The sequence below is a fragment of the Pomacea canaliculata genome, linkage group LG6 (assembly GCF_003073045.1).
Source record: "Pomacea canaliculata isolate SZHN2017 linkage group LG6, ASM307304v1, whole genome shotgun sequence".
NCBI lineage: Eukaryota > Metazoa > Mollusca > Gastropoda > Architaenioglossa > Ampullariidae > Pomacea > Pomacea canaliculata.
Window position 1 is genome coordinate 29058083 of NC_037595.1, and position 19281 is coordinate 29077363.

Here is a 19281-nt window from a genome sequence, read left to right on the forward strand (position 1 = left end):
CCAAGTGACTATTATTCCTCATTGTTGTGTTCTTGTTGTCCATTATCAATATAATCTAAGTTGTTGTCTATGGTTTTAGAAGGGAAATTAAGTACAAGTCTTGATGTAATGGCTGATATATAATTTTCACATGTTTGCATCTGCATAAGTGGACTTTCGGAACTTTCATAACACATTTTAAAGTTTTTTAAAAATACAACAACTCTGTTAATTTCTAGCGAATACATATATCAAGCATTTGAAGCCTACTAACCGCATTTTTTTTATTTTAACCTCCTTTCTCCATTAAGGGTTACTGTCACATACTCAAACCCCTACAGCAGTGCACTAGCATGGAGTTCAATGGACTGAGCTCTCTTTTAAAAAACAATTTTGCGGTGAAAATAGACGTTGATGTAAAGTATCTAACATTTTTATTTATTGTCACGAAAGCTGCTTATCAAGGATTCCAAACTGCGATATTTAGTATGCTGACATGCTTTCTTCTTCGTTGTTTATCGCTCTGTGGTGAGATGTGATCTGACATGCGCACTTGCTAGGATAGACGAAGCCAATGAAAGTAAATGACGAGTTATCACATACTTCTTGTTTTTCTATTAATTTATCTAGTGTTCTTGAAATCCTTATCTATCCATCGCTTTTTCTCCCTTTCTGTAACTTGGGATTTCAAGTCTCAGAGTTTATAAAAAGGCCGAGATTTTGATATTCCCATTTCATACATTAGGCACAAGAAGAGTGCAGTGTGACTGGTCACATGAAAATTCCTGAATTACAGTTTCAAAACTGAATTTTAATTTGTTTCTTACAGAAACTTGATTCTATACTTCCCGCTAAACCAGCAATATTTATCATTTATGTGAGTTAATTTGTCGTTTGTACCTTTGAGAAATTTGTCGTTTATTTTTTACACTGGGACATTGAAAAGGGTGAAATACACTCTTGGTGTCCCCAAAACTGAAGTCAAATGTGTCGATTCCAGTTATTAGACAGGTCCCACAATAGCGATGAATGTCGCATTTTTTGACACATCCATCTTCTTTCTTCCTAATCTCAGCAAAAACATCAGCTTTGTTCTGTATGAGCATGAGCTTGCCTTCCGACAAACAATACTACATTCGATATATCAGTCTGGAAGTTTTACCCCTTAATCACTTCCCTTCGACAGGCCTTCATCCAAGTGTTAAAAATGCGTAAAATTTGTGCCAGAATTGAATCCAGTAGAGTCTGATTCCAAAAGGAACAAAAACAAAAATGTTTCGAGCCGGAAATGACGTACAAAGGAGGGCGGAAGACCACGCCTCCGAGAAGCATAGAGTGGGACACTAGGGAATAGCCAGAGTCAGAGAGTTTGTGCGCTGTTGGTAGCAATTCAATTTGGACTGGGGCTGGAGCAGAGGGGTCTCCCACAGTCATTAACTTATGTCACCGCACAGCGCCCGCTCTCCCCTGGCAGGCCACTGGCCCGGATGTAGATGATGGTCATCCTGATGGAAGGTCCCCCTCGGCTATTGCTGATCCCCACTCACTTATGACCTGTCCTCGGCGCTGCGAGATATACGGCCGACATCGTGATGTGTGAGTCAGTGTGTGGCAATCATCTAATACTTCAGCTGGGAGAGAAGCCTCTGTCCGGATTAGTCTCGTGTAGAACTCTTTTCTGTTGCAAACCACATTACAGGACAATGGACAACCGTTAGCCTCATTGCTTTGCTCTTTGTTTGTGTGTGTGTGCCGTCTCTCCATTATCAGCAATAAATCTGGTTGAATGTTTCCTTTTTGCGGTCTGTGAGGGTCAGGAAACGGTGCCCGAGGGCAAGCAAGCATCCATGTGTGTGTGTTGGTATCTATGGTGGCACTGCGATGTGTGGGTCATATCCAATCAGTGTGGACGGTATCTGTGTGTAGTCTAGAAAGGGAGTGTGGAAGAGAGAGCATGCGAGAAAGATCGAGGGTTGGCTTCTTTGTACGTGCCATGTGCGAGCGTCTGCAAGTATGAGTGTGAGTGTGATCGGTACTTGCTGAATTATTGGTGACCATCATCAGGTCAATCGAAATCTGTTAATCAAAACCATCCTTCCATCTGTTTGGTCTGGCCTACCGTCCATTCAAACTGAGAAATGAGAAGGAATAAAAGCTAAAAAACGGATGCAGCGAAGCTGTAGCATATGGCACAAGACGGCGCAGCTGTTGACGAGGACGAGGTTGGCGAGTCAGCAGCAGAAGACAGAAAGTGGAAGGTCAGAGAAACTGGTGTTCGGGTTTCCAGGGGATCAACATTTTTCTTCCTCTGAAAAAGAAAATAAAAATTAAAGGCCGAAACAATGAGGATGTGGACCGCCCCACAAATTCTCTGTTGCTCTCTGTTAAGATCAATAGGTGGGAACATGAAATTTGTCTTGTCATGTGTTTCCTTTAGATTGTGTTGTGAAAAAACTTTTAAAATGCATCGTTAGTGGATTATTCTCGCTGGAAGATGAAACTTTGCTTGATTTCCTTCTCCCAAAATTCTTTAAAGTGGCTTGGACGATTGATACAAGGGATTTCTAAACACGTGGGCGCTTTCGTTTATTTGTATTTTTAAAAAGCTACTGGTGATGCATTCATTCATGGAGCAGAAAACTACATTCAATACTACATTCAAACTTGAGGGAGAAATTTATGAAGAAAACCTTGTCAATAATAAATGTGTTTGAGTAGGACCATTATTAGACATGGATTTTCTATGGATTCCTGTAGCACAGAGAACTCATTGCCATTAGGAGGAAATCGTGTTGCTAAGCATGCAAAAACCTTCCAGCAGATAAGACAAAGATTGTCAGAATAAGGGACAGAATACAGAGGTTAACCCTAAACTATAATAGAATAAAGCAATTTAATAATACGATTTGTGAATTGCATTCTTCCATGTTGATGCGAGCTCAGTGCACTGCACATGAAGTTACTGCAGAATAAACTGAAAAACTACATAAGAAACATAAGTGTCAGCAGACGGATGACACCAAGACAAACATAAACTAAATGCATCGATGAAGAACTGAAGACTGAGCGGTAAAGCTTACTTGATTGTATAAATATATTTCTGAAAGAGATTTATTAAGCGAAACGGGATACAGAGGTGTTCAAAATGGAAAGATCTGCCAAAAATAAATTATAAAAACTATAAAGTTGTAAAAAAATAATATTATGAAGTATTAGACATTCTTGAAGCGTAGGCCAGGGCAACTTTGAAGAAGAAGAGCCAAAGCACCACGGGTCCACCTCACCCCACTTCAAGGGTTAGTTTATACTGTAGTTAGTTTGGCATTAGCTGGAGATAACAAAACTTGTTTCCGCCATGTAGGGACCTCGCTCATTCCCAACCCTCACTACGTAACCATCACAAAAAATGTCATTTAGAAACAGTAATTGTTTCCGTTGCAAGGTCTTTCTGTTTTTTTATTATTATTTAATATATTTTCACTTAACTGAATTACCATCTCTTTCTCTCGTTTCCCTTTCCTTCCATAATCCCATCCTCCCTGCTACATTGTGCAAGAGCTTTGTGTGTGTGTGTTGGGGGAGGATATCGACTAAGAATTAATGACATGATAAAGGATTGTGACATTTATTTCTAGCCTTGATGGACTTTCCAAAGCGGGTGGAAGGCCCGGTCGTGTGGTGGGTAACACACTCGCTTGTTACCACTGCAGTGAAACGCTTCGGGTTCAGACCTCGTGTCGGGCATTCTCTTTATGTGCACTAGGAAATCAGTCAAACTCAACAAAAGAATGTACTTTCTTCGTGAGCTCAATAGCTTTTCAGTTAGTCAAGCAATCTTAGGCAGTTTCTAGCAGTCGTTTATTGAGAGTCTTTTGGTTTCGAAATCTATGATAGTAACAGGCTGAACAGTATTGTCCACATCTGTTCTAAGATAATTGGTGTCGGACAGAGGGATTTGGCTTCTTTTTGTAATCAAGAAACAGGAAAGCTTCATGCATTGTGTCTATACCTGAACATGTACTAACGAGGGAATTTGTATTACTTAGTTCAGGTAAACACTATTCCATACCAACATGCAAAAGTAACAGAAACCTGAAATCGTTTGTGTCATGTAGGGTCCAGCTGCTCGACCTCAGATGAAGTGTCAGTGTGTGATGTTGTACATGCGCCCACACATGATTACTGTATTCTCCCGCTCTCAAGAATAGGTTGAAAACACTTTAGTATATAGTGACTGGAAAGTCTTGGTTGAGAAAACGAAGTGATGATATACCGTGACATCAGCTGCTCTGGTCATAGATAAAATATCTGGTGTTCATACTTGTGTTGTTTTGTTTTTTTTTAATGATCAATAAGCACTTTTAAGAACATCGGACAGGCATGTTGAGTAATCCATTAACTCATTGTTCAAATTCAAGTCGTTTAATGCTATGTGCATTTTCACTCTATATTTGCGTTTTGTTTTTGTAAAGCCATTGAGTCTACTGCAAAGTGGGTAGATGCACTTTATAAATTACCTGTATTGCTGTTGAATATTGCTTTAGGTCTACCTACCTCAGGTGTTTATTATTACAGCTTCAAACCGACACTTGACATTAAAGGAGACAGTTTTTCTCACTAAAAACTGCAATAACATAAGAACAGAGATAACAGTTATAAGTTCATAACATTACATTACAATCTTACTTCTAAATTTCCCCTTAAACTGTCTTAATGCTTATCCGGAAGTAGTTTGCAATAACTTTTTTTCCACGTTATTCATCAGCATTTATTTCCAATCAGCGGCTTAAACTGTATCCCCATTATTAGTTTTAAAACACTAATTTTAAAGTATACAAGCATTACAGTAATTTTCTGTTTACAGTCATCTACCACATCAACACTTAGTTTACCGAATGGATGTTCAGTTAAAATGTTATTTATTGGTTTGACTATTCATTTATCTGTCAACGATAGAATGTTGTTTGGCCTCATAAAACAAATATAAAAAATCAGGCAGAACTGTGAAAAATTAAGATGCAGGAAGAATTTACTAAAATAGCAGCAGTTACCTCCCCTCCTACAAAAATGAAGCGGGCAAGTTATCGTCCTTCAAATACTCATAAAATGCTGACAGCAACTTAATCCCAAATAATAGGTCAGACAAAACAATCTGCTATCCATTAGCCACAAAACACGACAGTGTAAATGAAACATTGAGTGTGTAGTACGCCCACAGAGGATCACCATATCCAAAAGTATATCATGTCTACAGAAGTGGACTTGAAACACCAAAAACTTTCTGTTATAAGGCTTACTGAAACTGTGTCATGAACTCGCACAGAAAGTATGTAAATCTGACTGTAGATATCGAATTACTTATCTTCTTGTCTTGAGGGCGGTAGTTAACTCTGAGATGAAATTTGCATGTGGTGGTGAAAATATTTACCTTTGAAAGTTGTTTCCACGCATACAGGTGCAGGACAACAAGAATGAGTGTTCGTGGCGGTGAGTGGATGTCACTAGTGGTGGTAAAAACAGTAATTTTATCTATCTCGAAATTTATTCTAATATAATTCCATAGATATCAGTATTCAACCTATTTCACTGCGCAACATGTCATTGAACAGCTATCAAGGTGTATTTACAGGATTGTTTGTGTACATGCATTCATTTCTACGGCTTTGTCAAATAAACATGGATAGGTAGAAAGACATAGGCAGGTAGATCGTTCTTTAGTAGTTTACAGATGCTTTTTCACTTAATTATTCCACCGTATTAGTATTGTGTACAGTATTTGTACATTATACTGTATTAGTTTAGCATATTTACTTTTTAAAATATTTATATATAGGCTATATTTAATTATTTTAATGAACACATTGTTTTCACATCATATCACTCAGGTTTAATTAAAGCAAACAGGTTTCGATGTGGCCATCTTGCTCAAACTCACTAAATCAGTTCAAACGGACTTTTTTCTGCAGAAATGTTTTGGAATATAGTAGAAGGTCACATGACCTTCTGTCGGTTCAGTTTTTTGAGATTTGTCTTACCCGGGACAAGAAGTTTCTAAACATTTTTGAAAATGTCTAAGAAATTTGACTATCCAGTCCTTTGCTTTTTAGATTGCTGATGTGAGTAAGCGGGTGAGGCTATGAGGATGTGAAAAAGTGGGTACTGTGACCCTCTTTTTTTCTTCCCTCTCTCTATCTCTCTCAGAACTTATTAGTTTCAGCCTCAATCATATTCTCTCTTCAATCATTCGACAGAAGCACAATAAAGCGGAGGTGTGTTGCCGATACCAACAGTGACCTCACCCACCGAATGTTTCCCAAAGTTGTCCTGAGCAGTTACCGACTATCCTCACTGTGACGTCACAGCACTGTGGAAGGATGCCCAGGAAGCAGGAGGATGGTGTATGTGTGTGCATGCGCTCGCCACCCACACGATCAGCCAACAGATGTCGATGGTGCCTCGCAGGTTTCCCAGTTCACTCGGCGGCAGTCTCGCGGGGGAAGCGGTGACGTTTCTAACCTCAGGGGAAATAACTTGCATAAAAGAGGGGGGACCACTGTCCCTGTGCCAGCAGTGCAATGAGTGGGCTTTGAGATCACCAAGAGTTGTCACCGCCGTTGGCCGTCGCTGTGGCGTACCTTGGGTCGCTCTGTTTTCCTTCACATCGAGCTTTCATCTCCGCTTGCCACCTTATTACTTTCGTTTTCTTTCGGAAGGAGAGAGACTTGAGGACTTTATAATGTACAGATATGGTAAGTCTGTCCTGTGTCTGTCTCTTCTGCTGTTTTGATGTCTGACTTTGTGTACAATGACTTTATTTTTTCATTTCTAATAAACTTGCGGTGACGAAAAGAAAGTCCAACTTTTAAAAATATTTACACAAATAATTTGCCGTGTGTAGAATTAGGATTTTTTGAAACTGGCATAGGTTTTTTTTTGTTGTTGTTGGGTTGTTTGATTGTTTGTTTGTTTGTTTGTTTGTTTGTTTGTTTGTTTGTTTGTTTGTTTGTTTGTTTGTTTGTTTGTTTGTTTGTTTGTGAGGGAAGAGACCGTTTAACTTTGTATCGAAAGGTAAACATCGAATACTATTTCGATATTATTAGTATCATCTGCGGATCCATTCAAGAATTTTGTCATCCATTAATTTTGGTTAAGTTTTGCATTTAAGAATGAAGATAAGTCTTTTGCCTTTCTTAGGCCCCACATTAAATCTGAAAAAAGTAGCAATTGAAATATACTTTTTTAAAATACCCAAACTGGAAACCTTATTTATGAATCTATTGACGGCTTAGTACTTCGCTCTGTCTTATTACTACAATTCGCTGAACAGTTAGAATATTTCTCAGTGATGCTAACAGCATGTATGAAGCTTGTCCACATCACCTTTGTATCTTTGAGGTTTTGCCAATGTCAAGTTTTGCCGATTTGAGATTTGTTAACTTTGATTTTTGCCTCTTTTTGAGCTTTTCTGAGTCGATGTTCCTCTTAAATTTACCCGCATCATTGTTAATATTTCGCTTTCCATCTTTGAAATCCCTCTCCTCGGATGCTTGTTGATTACTCTCTGACATCTCTGTTTACGCCGAAAAATTTTTATGAGCTTCCAGTTAAGTTTCTGTCTTGAAAAAAAGTTTTACTAATCCACCTGTCAGAATATAGAGCGAAATTTTTCCTGAAAACTTCTTGAAACTACCGTGTTTAAAACACCATAAGCAAGCATGTCTAAGCAAGGTAAACACACCGATGATGGCTGAAGAATCCTTACTACTCATTAACTGGAACTAGAAATAAAGCTATTGTAACATTTTAAAAGTTATCAATTTTCTGAATTCTCTGAACCTCAGTGGTCTCGTCTGCTTAAAAAAATTTATAGAGAAAATTTGTCATCACTCGTAGGACCTCTGCGCTTGTGGAGTTAGGGTTCGAACTTCTTCACGGAGTTGGACTTGATCCTGAGCTAGTCTCTTTGTCCATGTTAAAGTTTGTTTATAGAGCCTTTAGATAAACGCAAATTATACAAATTAAAGCTCAACATTGTCTAGCTGATAACATTCCCCATATAACCTCCATCACTATGCTTGATATAAAGACTTCTCAACTCTGTTTGGAGGAAGAGGAACATTGAAATAAATGTAATTATGAGCAAGGTAATAAAAATGGCGGATAATACAGCTTTCATTGTTGTGCGTTTAATTTCTTAATATCGTAGAAATTAATTCCTTAAATGTGCTTTGATTCCTCTATTTCATTTAAAAAAAAAAGGTTCAAAGTAACTTCTTCATACATTAAAAGTGCCATCATAATATATTCATGTTACAGAGATGGTTTTGTCAGTGAGAGTGAGTTTACGACAGTTTGTAGCGATTTTACTAGTTCCACCATTTCATTCACATTAAAGCTGCAAGGAATGTGTCTACATTTCATCTATCAGACACTTTGAAGACCGAATGTCAAGAAAAGGGCACTGGTACATATTTCAAATAATTTTGTTAGTAAAATGTGTATTCTTGTTGAACAGATTTATGCCCTCCAATATTTTATTATTATGTATATTTTGATAAGTCTCTATAGTTTACATGTAATAGTTGGTTCAGTCCTTTGAAGTTTCCCGTAATTTGTTTTCCACAAACTTACCAAGTATTTTCACTCGTGGCCATCAGAGTATTGTGTCCCTCGTGCCGAAAACACTCAGCTGGAACACAAATATCTTTCTCTTTTCTTTTCTTACCAGTTAGAGGAAGGAAGGAAAGAAAAGAGAGCGGATAAAAAATACTTTAACCCCATATCCCTCCATATCTCTTCATTTGGGATGCTATTATCGGCTTTCTCTTTAAGGCTTTCTGGAAACTTTGATTGCAAGGAGAGGAAATTTCTTGAAGAGAAATACAAAGAGACGAATAACAATGCTTGTAATACAGTTTATATTTACTTATTCTTGCTTTCTCTAGTGAAGACTAGGCGCTTTGATTTGCACAGATTATTTTGTAAGCAAAGCTTTAATATTGGATTTTATCATCGGAAACAAATGTATTAAAAGTAATGGAAATCATCCCAAACTCACTCTATTTCGCACGGGAATGGTTTTATCTGTCGACCTTTCGGCGCAGAAAAGAGAGGATATTTTTCCCTGGCAAAGCAACAAAACAACAATGAATGCAGTGTAAAAGAAACCTGGAAAAGACTAGTGCACAACTTAATCCAGCTCATGCGAATCCTGAGTTATCTGCTCCCACGCAGGAGATGGCAGTCCTTATTCCTGTCGTGTCTGCCTTAAAAGCGAACATGAAAGCCACCGGTGATGATGTCCGGTGTTTTCAGTAAAACCAAACACCCGACTTCATTAGTTCCTCTTCTTCCCCTCCTCGTAACAGTCGTTCAACGACCCGGGGTATATGGGACAGTGGATAGCTGGAACACTTTGGTGTCCACCTATCTGTCTCTTACTAGCTATGATATGGACGTAGCAAAGGAACAAAATGTTTGTTCGTAGCGTATGTGTGAGCACTTTTATGTGGAGAGAATTTTGGGACGGGGATTCAGCATCGTGCCGAACACCAAGACGCCGTCGGGTTCTTGGACAGAACAGATCGTAAACAGAAGCTTTGAAGATGTTGACCGAGGTCAAGTCTCCTCCAGTGTGGAGACCATGAACGTGTATTACTGGACTGCTTCCAGACGATTTTTTTCCCAGTTAACTACTAAAACGAGGCATGCTACTACAAAACTTCCGGTTTAGTCACATTCTTTGTTTAGGCTCGCCGAGACTAACAGCGGAGATCTGCGTAAGAGGCTAAGCATTGGTCTTGGCAGACAGGCAGAAATCATTTTGAAAGCATTAATGAGACATCATATATATCTAGCCAGATTTAATTTGTAATGAAACTATAAATATCTCAAGCTCTAATCTTGGTTCAGTGATTTATGTATTATAAACTAACTGTGGTTACGATGGTCGTTGGCGACGTCCTCCGGGAGAGAGGTGAATCTTCGTTGACAGACGTGTTGGGTGGATGCCGGAAAAGCCGGGAGAGTAGTTAGTAAGCAGTGATGTCAACTAGGACGCCTCCTCCCAAGTCCCCATTCCCCTAGAATCGTTATAGCTCATATGATGTTCTAGCCAGGTGTAAAGAATTTAACAGACGCTTCAAAGACTCGTGTAACATCACTGACTCTGTCCTTGTTAATGTTATGGATGCATATTTAAGTGTTTTATTTTGGGACTTACAAATTTCGTGGGTTTTTATTGTCAGGAAACGTCTAAACCTTTCTTACTCGAGTGAAATATGACTTAGAAAAGATAGGCTTTAGTGTGCTAAAAATAAATGAATTCAGTAATTTGAGTGGGTGTACATTGGCATTGTGTGGATGTGGGTCGTTTTCACGAAGGACAAAACCATTGAGACCGTAGCCTTCAAGAACCGTTCAGATAATCCTTTAAAACCTTTAAAACGATCTGCCATTAAATAGTTTCTGTAGTCTGTAAATATTCTGGCTTATCTTCTCTTCTTTCCCACTCTCCCGTCACTCCTGGGTGGAAGTGTGATAGTTTATTCTGCACAAGGCTGTGTCCTTAAGCTGAACTAAATGAATATCACCAATCATACATAAAGTCTGAGACAGGTGAATATGACTTTATTTGCAAGTAACACATCAAACACACACAGAAACACATCGAAAATTGATGGGCATTGCAATCCTAGAAAAGATTGCCATGAGAAAAGCATGGTCTCAAACACACCCCTCCCCAATAACCAAAAGGTTAGAGGACGACCTTTAGTTTATACAAGGTTCGTTTACATAAACAATAAACTCAAGCCTGTTGGCACATAGGTAAACATGTCTCGTGTATATAGGTAACTGTACTCGGTACTGAATTTTTCTTCAATTTTCTTCTAAAGTAATCCACAAGAAAAACGAGTTTCGGAGCCTTCAGTAGAGGATTTACTCTTCGGCAGATGTAAAGATGTAAGAGATTACTGTACCAACTTAGCAACTGTAATTCCAATATAACTGTGAGTGGGAGGCGTTATCCTTACCTACAACTCCTCCTTTTACCGCACTTTGTAGCCGAACGGATTTCTTTCTGTAAAAAATAATATTTTAAGTTTGAGATGATTTGTCGTCTGTCGCCAAACTATTTTTACGAAGGGTTGAGCTGAACGATCAGCTAGGGTTGTATTTAAAAACAAATTTTGCAGGCATCGCAATGCAAGCTAATAATCAATGACTTATATTTCATCTCATAAACTGCGCTCACATTTCAGAGAATAGGTAATAGATAGCTGAAAGAAGTGAATAGTTTTCGTCTTCCACCGGTTAAAGGCGAACTCGAGTGCCTAATAATGTTCAAAACGAGTGGATTTAATTCATGATAAGACTTTATCTCCTAAAAAAAATTTGAGTGTAAGATAAAACTTTGAACATCCCAACCCTCACCTGGGTGGTTAAAAAAAAAGGTAACAAGTTATTTCGGACTGAGCAAAGTCTCATTTATCTATGGTCGACTCTCCAGATTCTGGTGTTCGTTAGAACATAGGTTAATCCACGCGGGATTTTCAAAAAGAAAATAAGAAATACAAATTAGGATCCACAAAGAAATAAATGTAATGACCGCGCCATGCTTTGTTAATCTGTCAGCAACATTGAGCTTAACTTTATGTGTGGTTAGGGTTTGTCTTTAAATAGTAGAAACATTGCAACAAGCTTACGACAGAATAATGTAGAAATAGATGATCTGTTTAGTAACAATACAAGCCCAAATTATTTGCTGAACATTTGAATTGCTGTTTATTTAACTTCTCGTTATTATATCTTCATCATCATCCTCTTCATTATCATTACATATATTTAGATTATCGTTAATATTTTATTACTTTATATCTTTTCATGTTCCCAAGCAACGAGTTGTTCCTCTTTGCTCATTCCTTTACAGATATAATGAAAATAGCCTTCATCAGCTTGCTAATATATTGTAGATGTGGTAAGACGAGCTGTTTACCTGGCTGTTGTGCTCTTTGTCTGCATCGATTCTTGTATTTCAGATTTTTTTTTTTTTTTTTGAATATGTCTTTACCTTTCTAAAAGCTTTTTCAAACGTTTAAATTTTTAATGTCACGAAAATAAGGCGTGAGTGAAGGACGACAGCAGCAGCTGCTTATCTGTGTTGGCAGTGAGGTTCATCCTCGAGGACGTGCAGAGACTGTCTTCCTGATGTGTAGTCATTGCCGAGCAAAGTGGCTGTCTTTCATCAGAAAACACCCTTTGTTCACATAGAACATAAAGACCAAGAAATTCTTATTGTATGAACACAGTGACAGTAAAATGAGCGATAAAATGACAAAACCAGAAAACCAGAAACTAACAACAGAACTTTATAAAAGTAATAAATAGAAGAAACACCCCTCCCCCTAAATACAAACTTAAATAAATAAAAATATCACGCACGAAAACCAAGCCAAAGACAAAATATCAGATTATCAGGCACTTCCCGTGTTCATGTGCGAAATGCAAAACTTCTTGGTAGACACTTAAGTTGTAAGTCTTAGTTATATTATAGCCACCCACCAGACTAAATAATTGTTATCCAGACGGCTGAATGCGTAATTTCATATTTATTTCTTTTTACTGAAACAGTTTCTACTTTCAGTAAACACTAAACCTTTTAAACCTTTGACGCACTTGTTCAATATCAGATTTGTAGTTTTTTTTTCTTCTTTTGAATATGTTTCCAACCAAGACTGGTCCACACTGAGACAACCTTTACTTATTTTTTTTTTCAGTAGACTCTACTCCCTGTCTTGCTGGCAGTACTTACTTACAGACCTTACTTAGGTGCAGTTTTTTACAGTTAGCATTTGAAAAAAAAAACAATTAAAACCCTAAGTACTGACGAACCTTAAGAAAAAAAATCACATAAAAATCACACTAACTGTGGAGCCACGTTTGGCTCAACATTCGTTTTCATTAATTCCATCAAAAAAAGTTTCAACAAACAAATTTTGAGTCTGAAACAAAAGGAAGCAAAGAAGGAACAGTAATTTATTTCATTAATCGTAGCAGCGTTTTTCGTCCTTAGCAATTAATGCCTCTAATCCTCTTATCCGCCCTCTTTTTTTCTTTCCTGCCTTTGTCTGTAAAAATAGTTCTGCTTCCCCCACAAACAAGTGTTGTTTTCTCTCGACGATATTCTTACGCAAACAACAAGATTTTTCGTGTGTCGAGGGTATAAGATCCTAGTCTGGGCTCCAGTTGCATTGCTAATTAAATCATTGCTACTTATGTAGGCTTTTCTTAAAAAAGAATGATTTATACTTCTAGAAAAATAAGAACAATCGTCAGTTTCGTACAAAGGGTGTATACGATACCTCTTCTAACTTTACTCACGTTTCATTTTAGCCATCGATTTTCTTTTTTTGTTCTTTTTAATACAGGTGGGTACGATTACGAGAGTTATGTGTCTGTCTGGCCTGGAGGTTAGTTTACCTGTAATCTATCGTGAAGCATTTTCAGGGAGCGCCGAGGAATGGTAGGTGAGGACAACAATAAAATAATGGACCATGTGCCCTCCGTGATCTGCGTCTGCTTATTGAATGACCTAGACTGCTTCCTGTCTACAGACCTCCACCCCCATCTCCCCTGCAGCACATCCACTTCCGGTTGACCCACGTGATAAATAGGAGAGCAGAGGCACTAACAGAAATTTAACTGATTAGTCAGTAGAAGACAGTTGCTATAATTCATGAAGAAAGGGTGGGGAGGTTCCTCCAAGTGGTGCAGTCATAGAACTGAAATTTAAATGCTAATTTGGTCTGTCTGACAATGGCGAATGTTTAGATCGTTGTCATAGGCAACATCCAATCAACATTTGGCAGTGTTCTGAGTGCCGTGTGCAAACCGGATAGGAGTGTTTAATGTATTTGTGTCTTAATCACTGCGAGTGTCTTTCGCGAGCTTTACACCATTTCAGCTTCATTGACATGAGTAAGGAGAGATTTCAATTGAAGACAACCTGAGTCTGACAAAGTTGCTTTGACAGTTGCCAGCTTGATGTTTGAAAGAGTGCGACACGGTCTGCCTGTGCCTGGCTCTTCCATGTATAACTACCATGGGGGGAGAGAGCAGTTAGCACCTTTCTTCCCGAGGGAGGGAAGCTAGACAGGAGGGATGAGTGAGTGAGTGAGTGAGTGAGTGAGTGAGTGAGTGAGTGAGTGAGTGAGTGAGTGAGTGAGTGAGTGAGTGAGTGAGTGAGTGAGTGAGTGAGTGAGTGAGTGAGTGAGTGAGTGAGTGAGTGAGTGAGTGAGTGAGTGAGAACACCCGTATTTAACTGCCAATACGAGTCAAAGCATCCATCATGGTGTGACCTCATGCTTTATATTTTAGCTGTTGCTAAGGAATAACTAACCGCTATATTTCTTACTTTGCTCGTTCCACACTTAAATCTGGAGGTAATCTATTGCTCCATGATAAAGAAATTTCCACAGGATTACATTTTCTATTGATTGATTTTTGAAAAAGCGCGAAATCTTACAGATAATAGTCCTATGTCCAATCTTTCACGGCGAAATCCATTTTCAAAGACTGCTTTTACAGCACACCAGCGGTCATTTAATACAATAAACATGGCCCAAGGATGTTTTAATAGTTTCGTTAATAGAAGTTTTCAATAACATTATCCTACGCGGATATATACTTGAAAACAATTTTTAATGTTTAATTTCCATATTGTGAGATTGAATACAGAATTGATGTGTTTATATATTCTCTTTCTGTCTACAGCATTCTGTCATACTCCTGTCATGTCCCTAAATTCATAAATTAGAACCTTTGAAGACAAGTTGTAACAGTAACTTGAAAACTTTTCTTTAAAGACAATGAAGTTTTTTCGGACACAATGTATGGTGAAATGTTGCCTCTGCTATGAGCGTTGGTGGCCAAGAACTGGATGGCAAACCTCCAGGAGAGGACCAGTCATACTATCAAAACTTGAAAGAAAAGTCTCTGTGGCGATACTTGTCAGCCTTTTCATCCATTCAACCTCAACTATTTTCATTCTCTCTACCTTGGATGAACGACACGGGCTGACAAACAGTGTGAACCGAGTGAAAGAAAAATGTAATAAGTTTAGAATTAACCAAGCTGTTTTAGCCATAAAATCATTGCAAGTTGTCAAAACGATCTTTCGAGCCATGAATGAAAACAAAAACCCAAAATGTAAGGGAAACTTAAGAACAGGTTGTGAAAGGGCGAACTCGGCAAAGAAAGGTCAGGGGCAACCAAAGGTTTTGAGACAAATGTTCATGGCATTGAAACTTTAATCAAAAAGCTCGCCATTTCAAACTTGTTTACCAATACACTGACAATAATTTTCCAATGCAATGGTATTGAGAGAGTTTTGAGGCTTCATCACTGAAGTTCGGCCTCATTGTATGGAATACATCCCATTCACTCATTTTTGTACTCGGTGTCGGTAACCTCTTCAACTTCACTCTTGGACTTCTTTTTTAAAAAGTGATACCAGGCAAATGGAACAATTTGTTTCCTTTATTTCCCTTTGTCTCAAGAGGATGATCATATTCTACTTATTTCTGTCTTTATACCGTGTTGTGTTTGCTGTCCTGTGTTGTTTGTTGTTTTTGTGTGTGTGTGTGCAAGCGTGTGATATATGGAGAGAAAGTATCTGTTTGTTTCTATTTTAAAGAAAATATATTCACGTTTTCAATGGGTAAAATGCGTCATACAAATTATTTATATTATATTTTGCTAATATCATATTCTTAGCAGGATTCGAATATCTCAGCCTCTTAAATTTAAAGTTTTGAGAGGGAGTGCAAGAAAATCTGACAGTTTCTGCATCGATGTTAAAACTTGAACCTTCTGTTTATACAAGACTGCAAGACTCAGAGTGTTAAAGCTGTTTGTGGTATGAATACTTTTAGAATCAGTTTAACAAAAACCCGAAAACCGGTCGTTGGCTTGAAAACATTTTTTTACCTTTTACAAGTTAAATAGTATCGATGTCTGAATTTCTTTGTCGCTTTTTTCATATTTCTTTACATTCCATCGCTTTGTTTTTTTAGTTTAACTTTGTCATCTTTAAACTCTTCTCTTTGTTTTCTATGTGTTGTTGATTTAACAAGCTGTCAGATTCAGAGATATTTTGTGCTCAGGTGTTTGAGTGTAGAAAGGTATCGAATTCAATTCAAACTCATGACCTTTGTGGCTTCTGACGATAGGATTATTGACACAAACTTCTGTTCATCTTTTTGTTGCCATTAAAAAGACACTTGACAGAGTTTGGCACGAAGGGTTAGGCCATGTGAAGAGAAAATTCAGCATCAAAGAAAGCTTCGTTCAAGCTCATCGACGCGCCTCAATGAGCACAAAACAAGTAGATAACCCAATGGGAGATTTGTCAGGTAGTAGAAGGCATTGGTCAAGGTTGTCCCCTATTGCCTGTACTTTTCGACATATTTCTAGGAAAAAAAACCCAAATAACATCACGTGAAAAATCCTTCATCTCCATCCCATCTCCTTCATCATGAGTTCCAAATAACCAAATTAGCTTTGAAGATGACATACATTAGGCACAAACAACAAACTGTTGGTCCAACCAACATCCAGTCTATGGATGGTGACCATCACTGACACGAGCAGTCATGAGGTCTACGGAGTACAGTTGGAGAATGTGTATTGCTTTAAGTACTAAGAGACACCCTCTCCTAGACTTGTTATTTAAAATATTTCCTTTTGTTGTTATTCAGACACAGTAAGATGGCGGCCTCCAAGAAGCAGCTCGTGGTTTTTCTGTTTGTGTGGAGCTGTTGTTATGGCAACCATTTTCGTAGACTCTGCATTTGCTTCTAACAGAGATGCCATAGTCATGGCATTCACAGAAAGGTAAGTATACAAATCAAAAGTGTATTTTACATGTGATTAATTATTTACTAAATTAAGACCAGGTATGATATTTCTACACTGTATGTGAATTGCTGATGTCTTAACAACGTTAGCAACGAATGGTTCCTGACCCAACGATTGATAGTCCACTTGATGGTTGTTTGTAAACAAAGCCTGGGCTCTGGAGTTGTACGATGTGCTAAAAGCAGTCATTGGAAGCAAGTTTTGTAATCTTTAAAATGTTCCCCATCTTGCAAAGGTCCCTCACAAAAATAAATAAATCTTTCTTTTGGTGTTCCAGGTTCACTAGAACAACTGGTGAGTCGCTCTACGAGCTCTGGCATTCAGACTGTCACAGACGATGCCGGTCACAGCTGATAGGCCACGTGACCCTGGCATGCCAGTTTGACCCTTACAAAGTGACCAGACGAACACTGTCCAAGCGTGACGTCAACAGTACCATCGCCCACTTGATATCCGGTAAGAGAATCGCCATCTTTTGACCGCTTCGCGTGGAATGTATGATTCAAGAAGAAATTAATCAATAACTGATTAAGTTAATGCCTCAGATCCTCATCCTCCTCGTCATCATCATCATCGTCGTCGTCATCATCATCTATAGTCTCTGACTTCTTCCTCTTCTAAAGTATGCAATTTTTTATACTCATTTTTGTGGCAGACATTGAGCAGACCAACTCTCCATTCCTCGCTAGATCGGCAGCTGCCAGCTTCCTGAACAAACAGTCAGGACGCCTGTCTTCGCTACACAAGATTCACAAACGGGGGATAATGGACGAATGCTGTTACACCAAATCTTGTTCATGGGAGGAATACGCAGAGTTCTGTCATTCTCACAACCGTCGACCTGCCTATCGGGACACCCAGTGCTATCCTTGACCACTTGACCACTCCTTGTTTTCTGTTTCCTGATGCGTCTTCTTTTTCTCTCTCTGCTGCAGTCGGTCACGTGACCGAGTCCACGCATGCGCAGTGAAGTCGGAACAGAAATACAAATGATTGAGCAGATTGAATACAAGTTACTGAAAAAAGCCTAATGGGATTGGTTATATTCTGTCTGTATTTGATTGACTGCTGTGGCTGAAACATCAGAGATACATCGGAGGTGTGGAAATGACTCTAAGACTGATATCAAGACCATTACCAAGTAGATGTTCAAACCTTTGTCTCGTGCTGAGTTGTCTTTGTGCAGCTCCATGTTTTTGTTTGCTTGACAATCCTAACAGTTTGAAAACAGATGAAAATTTCCCTTTTGTCTTATTTTCAGTCTTATGTGTTCTGCGGTAGTTCTTGTGTACTGTGGTCTGTTGTATCCAATGAATGGGAAAAAGATCGGAAGACAAGACTATAAAGGTGACAGCACTAGCCAAATTAAACTTTCTAATCTCAAATACAATAATATAATATTCTTCCCTATGTAAATTAAAGTTGCTAACATACAAGATATCTTGTCCGTTTATGAGATCTCGAAATCTGTGTCATTGAATTTCATCCACTTCCCAGAATGAATCCCGCTTTTTGTCCTCTTTTCTTCGTGAGAATATTGATGCTTAAAGAAATGTATCTGCAAGAGAGAAGCCTGTGCAAAATCGTTGTTGTGATATAAACCATAAAATAAATGTCGAGGTTCTCCGCTAATCTCGACTTTTTGTGGAGGCTTTGGGAGAGTTCTTGGTTCAAAACCATCTGTACAAACAGGAAACTAAAGGTCTGCAAAATGGTTCTCTAGACGGTTCTTGAAAACATGCAAACCTCCAACCCCGAGAAAAATCTTTGTAGGAATAAAACCATGATAAATGATTTCAAAAAATCAGCATTCGTAGCTGTGTACATGATTCCACTGAAACATGAAAAAAGTTGAAAAGATGTACAGCGAGTGAGTTCAAATATCTTGTCATTTGATATTAAAATCTGCTGATGTAGAGGTTGCCAAAACTTGAGCAGTGTTTCTCGATTTTAAACCAGTTTAAGACATTTTTTTTCTTTATGTAAAAGAGTAATCGTCATTTGCAAGTGCCAGGTATATCGTAAGCTACATTACCAGGAAAAATATCTCATTACTTTCTATTCTGAAACTAAAAGCAGACAGGATTTTTTTTTAGTGAACTTTAAGAATATGATTACTGCAACGTTTGGGTTTCTTTCAGAAATCTCGTTTTTGCTTAACTTGTGTTTCTTCGTGAAAAATACAACTGCCAGACACCAAAAACCGAGCTGCTTTATTTACCAGAAACAAGAGACTGCACCTTTCTCATGTTCTTGAAACAGAGTGGATATCAGAGGATTAGTGTTATTCAGTTTTAAAATAATTTATCCTTTCTACTTCCCTCATTCTATACTCCTTTGTTTTTACCTGTTGTGAGTGGCGGTAACAAACACCGTCAGTTGTGG

At 38.3% G+C, this 19281-nt stretch overlaps 1 protein-coding gene across 1 annotated transcript; it reads left to right on the forward strand.

The window, feature by feature from the left end:
• Positions 1-6477: 6477 nt before the first annotated feature.
• LOC112566375 (probable insulin-like peptide 7) lies at positions 6478-17921 on the forward strand. Its single transcript, XM_025242533.1, has 4 exons — positions 6478-6728; positions 16737-16872; positions 17174-17352; positions 17552-17921. The coding sequence occupies exons 1-4, from the start codon at positions 6716-6718 to the stop codon at positions 17767-17769; spliced, it is 546 nt and encodes a 181-aa protein (XP_025098318.1). The 5' UTR covers positions 6478-6715; the 3' UTR covers positions 17770-17921.
• The last annotated feature ends 1360 nt before the right edge of the window (positions 17922-19281 follow it).

Bases quoted from the DNA above. Each gene is read 5' to 3' on its own strand.
- LOC112566375 (XM_025242533.1), top strand. The intron at 16,873-17,173 runs GTAAGTATACAA...TTGGTGTTCCAG, and splicing joins GTCATGGCATTCACAGAAAG to GTTCACTAGAACAACTGGTG. The intron at 17,353-17,551 runs GTAAGAGAATCG...TTTTTGTGGCAG, and splicing joins CATCGCCCACTTGATATCCG to ACATTGAGCAGACCAACTCT.